The following is a 10,025-nucleotide window of genomic DNA, read 5'->3' on the forward strand; positions in this document are numbered from 1 at the left end:
GAACAGGAGGGAGAGCCCTAGCCTTTGGCCCCAGCCCCTTCCTGGTTTCCAAACCCTCAACTCCACTTCCTAGCCCAGCGGCTGTATTTATCCCTTGCCCAATGTAATTGATTAGCTGGAGCGCAGGACAAAGAAAGAACCCTTTCTCTTCCCTACTTTAAAGGCAGTTTGCTCAGCTCCTCCTTCAAAAGAGGGTGGTCAGCCACATGACAGCATTGCATGCAAGGAGCACGCTGAAGGGCAGCTACAGGAGAGGTTATGAAACATCCCTGAGAGCCTGTGTAATTGTACCCCTTCCTCAGTGCTTGGTGGGCAGCGCTGTGACCAAGCACCACAGGCACCGACCCCAGCAAGGGGGCCGAGAACAAAGCACTAGTGCCCTCCCAGGGGATTTCCACTGTGGGCAGCTGGTGAGTAGAACGGCTGGAAATACCTGGCTGTGCTACTGCTCATGTCCACTGGCTGCTGGTGGGTACCACACAGGCACCGTCCTGTGGGACTCTCACCGCAGACACCCAGCAGGTACTACACAGGCACTGTCCTGCGGGGCCACTCACCGCAGACACCAGGTGGGTAGCACGCAGGTGCTCTCCCCTGCCCACTCGCTGCAGACACCTGGCGGGTCCCACGCAGGTGCTCTCCCCTGCCCGCTCACTGCAGACACCTGGCGGGTACCATGCAGGTGCTCTCCCCTGCCCGCTCGCTGCAGACACCTGCCGGATACCATGCAGGTGCTCTCCCCAGGGCCGCTCGCTGCAGACACCCCACGGGTCCCACACAGGCACTCTCCCCTGCCCGCTCACTGCAGATACCAGGCGGGTACCACACAGGTGCTCTCCCCTGCCCACTCACTGCAGACACCCGGTGGGTCCTACGCAGGTGCTTTTCCCTGCCCGCTTGCTGCAAACACCTGACAGGTCCCACGCAGGTGCTCTCCCCTGCCCGCTCGCTGCAGACACCTGCTGGGTACCACGCAGGTGCTCTCCCCTGCCCGCTCACTGCAGATACCAGGCGGGTACCACACAGGTGCTCTCCCCTGCCCACTCACTGCAGACACCCGGTGGGTCCTACGCAGGTGCTCTTCCCTGCCCGCTTGCTGCAAACACCTGACAGGTCCCACGCAGGTGCTCTCCCCTGCCCGCTCGCTGCAGACACCTGCTGGGTACCACGCAGGTGCTCTCCCCTGCCCGCTCACTGCAGATACCAGGCGGGTACCACACAGGTGCTCTCCCCTGCCCACTCACTGCAGACACCCGGTGGGTCCTACGCAGGTGCTCTTCCCTGCCCGCTTGCTGCAAACACCTGACAGGTCCCACGCAGGTGCTCTCCCCTGCCCGCTTGCTGCAAACACCTGACAGGTCCCACGCAGGTGCTCTCCCCTGCCCGCTCGCTGCAGACACCTGCTGGGTACCACGCAGGTGCTCTCCCCTGCTCGCTCGCTGCAGACACCCGGTGGGTCCTATGCAGGTGCTCTCCCCTGCCCGCTCGCTGCAGACACCCGGTGGGTCCTATGCAGGTGCTCTCCCCTGCCCGCTCGCTGCAGACACCTCGCGGGTACCACGCAGGGGTTCTCCCCTGCCTGCTCGCTGCAGACACCTCGCGGGTACCATGCAGGCGTTCTCCCCTGCCCGCTCGCTGCAGACACCTCACGGGTACCACGCAGGCGTTCTCCCCTGCCCACTCACTGCAGACACCCAGTGGGTCCTATGCAGGTGCTCTCCCCTGCCCGCTCGCTGCAGACACCTCGCGGGTACCATGCAGGTGTTCTCCCCTGCCTGCTCGCTGCAGACACCTCGCGGGTACCATGCAGGTGTTCTCCCCTGCCCGCTCGCTGCAGACACCTGGCAGGTCCCACGCAGGCGTTCTCCCCTGCCCGCTCGCTGCAGCCAGCCCCATCTCTATTCACAGGCATAAGCTTTCTCTCTGGAGGCACAAATGCATACTGTGCTGCAGAACAGACGCTGGAAAATCCAATGGGCCAGATTCCTTCCTGCCAATGTCAGCAGAGTCATGCCCAGGGCAGTATGTCTGTCGGCTGCTCAGAAGTCAGGGCACTTGGCAACAAGACTTTGTGCTGCGGCGGTCAGGGCTGGTTAGACCCCATCTCCCCCCGGCCCCCCTGCTGCAGAGGTAAGCAGTGTCTATAGAAGGCTCATTGACTGGGAGGTTCCCTGGGAGTTCGGTAGGGGGTTCAGCCAAGGCCCAGCACGAGCATGGACACTCACTCAGCCCCGTGCTATATTGATGTGACTCATGGCTCACAGTACGGCCCGCACAGCCCTTCTGCGTGCCAGCCCAGCATCTTCACACGCACTGGAAAGGCAGAGCTGTGGCGCTGCGGAGCTCTCCCCGACAGGGCTAGAAAGTCATGCGTAGGGAAGTTATTTACCCCTTCACATCACATGTGAACTCGGGGTCACCCTATCCCATTAGCAGGCAGCGAGTTGGCCAAAGGCAGCACTTTACACAGTGCAGTCTGCCTGTGGGACTTGCTGCCAGGGGGTGTTGTGGAGGCCAAACATACAACAGGGTTCAAAAACGAACTAGATAAGTTTCTGGAGGACAGGTCCATCAATGGCCATTAGCCTGGAGGGGCAGTGACACAACCCCATGCTCTGGGTGTGTCTAGCCTCTGACTGACAGAAGCTGGGGCTGGCTGATGGGATGGATCACTTGATGATTCCCTGCTCTGTTCATTCCCTCTGGAGCACCTGGGATTGGCCACTGTCGGCACGCAGGACACTGGGCTAAATGGACCTTTGGTCTGACCCGGTCTGGCAGCTCTTATGTTCTTACCACCTCCAACCCTGCAACCTAACAAAGGACAGGTGGGAATTAATTAAAGGGACCAAGGAGCCCAACCTTGAACTGCCTCAGCAAGTCGTGCCGGCAAGGTTTGTAAAGGAATCCGGACAAATGGTGCAAAGTCTGTCCTGTGAAGCACCCACAGGCCTCACCTCTTGGAGCATTTGGGCAACTTTTGAATCCACAGCTCGTGAACTTTCCTGTGATGATCATTCCAGCCTGGCTGGTTCAGCAGGAAGAAATGTCTTGCCCCTGTACAAGTGGAGAGAGAAGAGCTTTGGATTAGCCCAGCACTGAAGTGCAGCAGCCTCAGGACAAAGCAGGAAAAGTCTTTCCTTGACAGAGGCCTCTGGCAGGTGCAAAAATGTTTGCATTGTAGTTGTGAGCAGCAGAAAAATGAGCTGGACTGAAAGGGGCCCTGGTGGTGGAGCCCTGAGCCTGCTTCTCCCCCCCAGGGGTGGTGCAGAGAAGGGGGATAAGTGTGACACGCAGTTCCCCCAGATCCATTTCTCCATGCACTCATTCTGACTTTGGGTGCCAAGCACTGTCTCCACAAATGGAAATCCTCTTGTGGTGCTAGGAAAGGCACAGCAGAGACCAGAGCCCTGAGTTCAGGGGCAGCTGCAGGGCATTGTGGGTACTAGAGAATGCCATGGAGAACCCAGCCAGGGACCCTGGGACTTCACGGGAATGGAGAATACGCAGCACCAGATGTGGACAGCAGCAATAGATTCTGCTGGCTCATGGAGACCATGGTGCTGGTGCCAGGCACCAGCAGCGGGAACTGAGGGGGAAGAGACAGTCCTAGGGGGCCAGGAGAGAAGGAACTAGCTGCCCATCCGACTGTGGGCACAAGACAGGCCAGAGAACTTCCAGGGGCTCAAGCCGAATAATGCCTGGCTGAGCTAATGGGGAAAGATGTCCAACCTCGATTTCAGTCCTCCAGCAGACAGAGTTCACCACAGCCCCAGCTCACTCACTCCAGAGGCTCATTTCTCTCTGTTACACGTTGGTGCCTTATTTCCCTCGGGTTCTGCCTTTCGCCCATTGGGTTTGACACCTTCTCCCCATGCCAGCACTTACAGCCTACGAGCCCGTCCCCTCGAACCGGACGCAGGGCAGGCCTGTGCTCCGGGTACCAGCGGGGGAAGCTGCAGGGATGCCAGGCCGGGCCCCAGCTGCAGGAATTTGCTAGAAAGCAGCTGCCCATTCCCCTGTGCCCAGACGGCGGGTTCCTTCTACCGCTCAGCAAGTCAAGAACCAAAACAGCTCCAGGTGATGAGTTTGAAGCCCTCCGCCACCCAGAGCCGGCCCTAGCCACAGGGGCTGACCTTCAGCCTCCTCCTCTAACTTGTTTTCCTGGTGGTTGCCAGGGGAGCTACCCAGGCCTTTGGCTGGGCGTGATCCAGCCCCCATGAGGGCATTGACAAGAGCAGGGCGGAGATAGGATCTCTGGCCCCAGGGGTTGGTCTGAGCTTCCAAGTACAGTGCAGACCACGTGGGGAGCCCAGGGGTCGAGGTGGCACCTCAGCACTGAAATAGGCTGGGGGCAAAGGGGGCAAATGAGCCAACCGCCCTGCCCCCAAAGAAGGGACCCAATCCTGGAGGCCTCTGGCCTCAAGGCAGGAAAGGATGTAGTGGCACCAGCCATGGGTTTGGTTAGGACTCAATAGCACCCTGCCTTCACCTCTGAGACCAGCGTCCTCATACACAAACCTCTGCCAGGCTACTCCGCATTCCAGCCCTGCTGCAGCTACCGCAGAGAAAGAACACACAGGCTGTCTGCTGCCCTTCCTTTGCCAAAGCTTGCCCCACCTAGAGTGAGAGCTGGCAAAGGACGTCAAAGAAAGTACTGGCCTGGCTCCCTGCCTTCCCCTCACTTAGCTCTGCTATGACTCTGCCCTCGTTTCCATTCCCACAACCCATAACCCACAGCCCATTGGTCCACTGCCCTCCAGCTGCCCCGGCCCTCAGCTTGAGTAGCCCCATATCTACCCCCCAGCAGCTCTCCCCACCTCCCACGCTAGCCGCCACGGAAGCTGGAGTCCTGGGCCCGCTCTCCAACGCCCCGGTGCACGGTGTGAGCACACCAGCACGGTGCTCTTCCTGCTACAGTGCGCCAGGCAGGAGCTCCCATTCCACAGCCTTTTGATCCTTTGTCCCTCCCAGGGCTGAGGATAAAGGCGAGTGTGTTTGGGGGGCGGGGGGCAGGGACGTGGCCCAGCTGATTGTCATGTGCCTTTGGGTTCTTGTTGATGCCTGAAGCGGCAAATCTGCCAGAGAGGAACTGAAATATTATCCAATGGCTGATTCCTGCTGCTGTTTCCAGGCCCACTGGTGTCCGCCTCCTCCTCCTTCCCAACAGCCCTCTCTGGGCACGTGGGAGGCTCCAGGCAACCATGGTGCATAGCAGGACCGGCACGCAGGGTGCCCCTGCTCTAGGCGCAGCTCTGCTGCTGACACACCACATCAGCCTGGCTCAGTTCCCCTCTCTGACATGGGGTAATGCTCCATCCATTAGGGGACTGTGATGTGCTTTGAGATCCCCTGGCAGAAGGTGCCAGAGAGGTCAGCGAGTTACTGACGGAGGTGGAAGCCCATGGCAGTACTGAGCTGCTCAGAGCTCACACACGCCTGGTTAGCTCCAGCAGCGCAGTTCTCCCCTGGCCATCCCCTTCCCAAGTGCAGTTCTCTTGCCGTTGACCCAGCTGCCAGGCTTCCCTGTGGTAGCTGCCATGTGCCTGGAAGCGTCTGAGGTTGTCTTTGGAACAACATGGCTGCATGAGCCCTCATGGGCAGGGGGGGTTGGCTAGGCAGAGCTTGCACTGTCCCTGCCAGTCGGGGGTGGGGGGAGGTTAGCAGTACTTTGAAGCAGAATGCTTCTTCTAAGCATAACAGGGGAAAGGAAGAACCACCCCCATGCACTGTGAGGTGCCACCTACCAGCAGCACCTTGTCCAAAGTATTTTCACCCCAAGCTGCACCGGGTGGCCACTGGCCAACCCAACATGTCTGTCAAGGGGAGAGCAGTTCCCACAACACCTCTACTGGGACACAGACTGCAGAGAGAAGCGCCACTGTCCCCATCAGCCATTCGGGGTCATGGTAACACAGGAAAAGCTGGAGAGGAGTGGATTCCGGGGGCCCACACTCTGAGTCATTGCTTGTTTGGGCTTCCCATGAATGACGGGATTAATGATCTGGATGATGGGATGAATTGCATTCTCAGCAAGTTCCTGGATGATATTAAGCTGTGGGTGAGAGGTAGATACGCTGGAGGGTAGGGATACAGTCCAGAATGACCTAGACAGATTGGAGGATTGGGCCAAAAGAAATCTGATGAGGTTCAACAAGGACAAGTGCAGACAAGGAAGGAAGAATCCCATGCACCGCTACAGGCTGGGGACCAATTGGCTAAGCAGTAGCTCTGCAGAAAAGGACCTGGGGATTACAGTGGACAAGAAGCTGGATATGAGTCAGCAGGGTGCCCTCATTGCCAAGAAGACCAACAGCATATTGGGCTGTATTAGTAGGAGCATTGCCAGCAGATTGAAGGAAGTTATTATTCCCCTCTATTCGGTACTGGTGAGGCCACACCTGGAGTAGTGTGTCCAGTTTTGGTCCCCTCATTACAGAAGGGATGTGGACAAATTGGCGAGCATCAAGCGGAGGGCAATGAAAATGATTAGGGGGCTGAGGCACATGACTTATGAGGAGAGGCTGAGGGAACTGGGATTGTTTAGTCTGCAGAAGAGAAGAGTGAGGGGGGATTTGATAGCAGCCTTCCACTACCTGAAGGGGGTTTCCAAAGAGGATGGAGCTTGGCTGTTCTCAGTGGTGGCAGATGACAGAACAAGGAGTAATGGTCTCAAGTTGCAGTGGGTTAGGTCTAGGCTGGATATTAGGAAACACTATTTCACTAGGAGGGTGGTGAAGCACTGGAATGAGTTACGTAGGGTATGTCTACACTACAAAATTAGGTCGATTTTATGCAGTCAACTGCGTATGTCCACATTAAACACATAAAGTAAGGGGAGTGCATCCTCACCACCGTGGTTAGCATCAACTTACGGAGCAGTGCAGTGTGGGCAGCTATCCCACCGTTCCCAGTCTCCACCGCCAATTGAAATTCTGGGTTAAGCTCCAAGTGCCTGATGGGGCAAAAACATTGTTGCAGGTGGTTTTGTCTACATGTCGTCAGTCGCCCCTTCCTCCATGAAAGCAACTACAGACAATCATTTCACGACTTTTTTCCGTGCAGACACCATACCATGGCAAGCGTGCAGCCCGCTCAGCTCAGCGACACCACCGCTGTTGTGTTCCGGGTACTGCTGGCAGCAGACGGTGCAGTAGGACTGCAGGCCATCATCATACGCTGCTTCCACTGCAACTCTGCTCTGCTGATATTGCCTCAACAGCGAATTTCTCCATGTTGTCGGTCATGGGCTCCCAGGTACTCAGTAAATGTGCACAGTGCTAACAGTCATCCTCCATCGCTTCTGCTACAACTCTGCTCTCCTGGTGCCATGAATCTACCTCGCAGGTCCTCTCATCATTCAGTATAAATATCTATTCTCATGGTATCCGTCATCATCCACCAATTCCACTGCAACTCTGCTTTCCTGCTCTCCTGCAGACGCCATAGCACAGCAAGCCTGGAGCCCGCTCAGCTCACCACTGCTGTTGTGAACATTGTAAACACCTCAGACATTATCCTGCAGTATGTGCAGGACTTGCAAAAGCAGGTGAGGAGGCGACAACAGCTCAATCATGAGAGTGATGAGGACATGGTCACAGACTTCTCTCCAAGCACGGGCCCTGGCAATTTGGACATCATGGTGGTAATAGGGCAGGCTCATGCCGTGGAACGCTGATTTTGGGCCTGGGAAACAAGCACAGACTGGTGGGACCGCATAGTGTTGCAGGTCTGGGATGATTTCCTGTGGCTGTGAAACTTTCACATGCGTAAGGGAACTTTCATGGAACTTTGTGACTTGCTTTCCCCAGCCCTGAAGCACCAGAATACCAAGATGGGAGCAGCCCTGACAGTTGAGAAGCGAGTGGTGATAGCCCTCTGGACGCTTGCAACGCCAGACAGCTACCGGTCAGTCGTGAATCAATTTGGAGTGGGCAAATCTACTGTGGGGGCTTGCTGTGATCCAAGCAGCCAATGCAATCATTGAGCTGCTGCTATCAAGGGTAGTGACTCTGGGAAACGTGCAGGTCATAGTGGATGGCTTTGCTGCAATGGGATTCCCTAACTGTGGTGCGGCGATAGACGGAAAGCATATCCTTATATTGGCACTGGAGCACCAAGGCAGCAAGTACATAAACCGCAAGGGGTACTTTTCAATGGTGCTGCAAGCACTGGTGGATCACCAGGGATGTTTCACCAACACCAACGTGGAATGGCTGGGAAAGGTACATGACGCTCGCATCTTCAGGAACTCTGGTCTGTTTGAACAGCTGCAAGAAAGGACTTACTGCCCAGACCAAGAAATAACTGTTGGGGATGTTGAAATGCCCATAGTTATCCTTGGGGACCCAGCCTACGCCTTAATGCCATGGCTCATGAAGCCATACACAGGCAGCCTGGACATTAGTCAGGAGCTGTTCAACTATAGGCTGAGCAAGTGCAGAATGCTGGTAGAATGTGCATTTGGATGTTTAAAAGCTCGCTGGTGCAGTTTACTGACTCAGTTAGACCTCAGCAAAACCAATATTCCAACTGTTATTGCTGCTTCCTGTGTGTGCCACAATGTCTGTGAGAGTAAGCGGGAGAGGTTTATGGCAGGGCAGGAGGTTGAGGAAAATCGCCTGGCCACTGATTATGCACAGCCAGACACCAGGGTGATTAGAAGAGCGCAGCAGGGCATGCTGTGCATCAGAGCAGCTTTGAAAATCAGTTTCATGACTGGCCAGGCTACAGTGTGACAGCTCTGTTTCTCCTTGATGAAAACCCGCCCCCTTGGTTCACTCTACTTCCCTGTAAGCCAACTGCCCTCCCCCCTTTGATCACCTCTTGCAGAGGCAATAATGTCATTATAGTTTCAAAATCTTGCATTCTTTATTAATCCATCACACAAATAGGAGGATAACTGCTAAGGTAGCCCGGGAGGGGTGGGTGAGGAGGGAAGCACCGGGTGGGTTGATGGATGAGGGTAGGAGGGAAGGACAAGGCCACACTGCACTTCAAAAACTTAGTGAATGCCAGCCTTCTGTTGCTTGGACAGTCCCCTGGGGTGGAGTGGTTGGGTGCCCGGAGGGGCCTCTCCCACCCGCACGTTCTTGGGCGTCTGGGTGAGGAGGCTCTGGAACTTGGGGAGGACGACAGCTGGTTACACAGGGGCTGCAGAGCCGATCCGTGCTCCTGTTGCATTTCTTGGAGCTTCACCAGACGCCGGAGAATATCGGTTTGATCCCTCAGTAGCCTCAGCACTGCATCCTGCCACCCCTCATTGTGCTGCCGTCCCCTCTCCTCTTGCTCCCGCCACCTCTTATTTTGCTCAGCCCTCCTGTCGTTGCGTTCATTTTCTGCTTTCCTGGCCTCTGACATTGTCTGCCTCCATGCATTCTGCCAAGCTCTTTCAGTGCAGGAGGACTGCATGAGCTCAGAGAACATTTCATCGCAAGTGCATTTTTTTGCCTTCTTATCTGCGCTAGCCTCTGGGATGGAGATGATAGGGGGAGCGTTGAAACATCTGCAGCTGCGGAAGGAAAAAAAGAGAATTCTTTAAAAAGACCCATTTTAGAGAACAATGGGTAGACTCTTTCACGGTGAACCAAGCTGTTAACATTACATAGCACATGTGCTTTCGGTATAAGGTCGCATTTTGCCTCTTATATTGAAGGCCTGCTGGTTTGGTGTGAGAGATCACATACGCAGGGCTGGGCAAAAGAACTAGGCTTGCAGGCAGCCATAGTAAGCCACAGTCTTTCAGCTTCTTCAACCTTCATAACATGTGGGAATGGTTTCAACCAGCAGCGCCCTCCTTTTCCCATACCAAGCACCCGTTGGGTTGGCCATTTAAAAGGAGGGGCTGTACTGACCACGAATGCATCCTAAGTCTTCAGGGCTTTTAAATCATGCATTATATTTACAAAGGTACGCACCAGAGGTGCCTTCTCCGGCTTCATGGTCCGTGAGCCCGTGTTGGGAGGTATTGGCTCCAGGGTGATAAACAGTTTCTGGCTGTTGGGGAGAATGGTTTCTCTGCTTGC

The 10,025-nt window shown here is 55.9% G+C and overlaps 1 protein-coding gene across 1 annotated transcript; it reads left to right on the forward strand.

The window, feature by feature from the left end:
* The first annotated feature begins 206 nt into the window (after window positions 1-206).
* LOC127034471 (uncharacterized) lies at window positions 207-4,889 on the forward strand. Its single transcript, XM_050923355.1, has 4 exons — window positions 207-671; window positions 1,114-1,271; window positions 1,468-1,603; window positions 4,833-4,889. Exons 1-4 carry the CDS (start codon window positions 207-209, stop codon window positions 4,887-4,889), a joined length of 816 nt encoding a protein of 271 aa, XP_050779312.1.
* Window positions 4,890-10,025: the final 5,136 nt, after the last annotated feature.

Source organism: Gopherus flavomarginatus, chromosome 14 (assembly GCF_025201925.1).
Source record: "Gopherus flavomarginatus isolate rGopFla2 chromosome 14, rGopFla2.mat.asm, whole genome shotgun sequence".
Classification (NCBI taxonomy): domain Eukaryota; kingdom Metazoa; phylum Chordata; order Testudines; family Testudinidae; genus Gopherus; species Gopherus flavomarginatus.

What these genes read in the sequence shown, in the direction of transcription:
- LOC127034471 (XM_050923355.1), top strand. Translation starts at nt 207, where the DNA reads ATGACAGCATTGCATGCAAGGAGCACGCTGAAGGGCAGCTACAGGAGA. An exon ending in TCACTGCAGACACCTGGCGG is followed by an intron (nt 672 to 1,113) that starts GTACCATGCAGG and finishes AACACCTGACAG; the next exon opens with GTCCCACGCAGGTGCTCTCC. An exon ending in ACCCGGTGGGTCCTACGCAG is followed by an intron (nt 1,272 to 1,467) that starts GTGCTCTTCCCT and finishes GGTCCTATGCAG; the next exon opens with GTGCTCTCCCCTGCCCGCTC.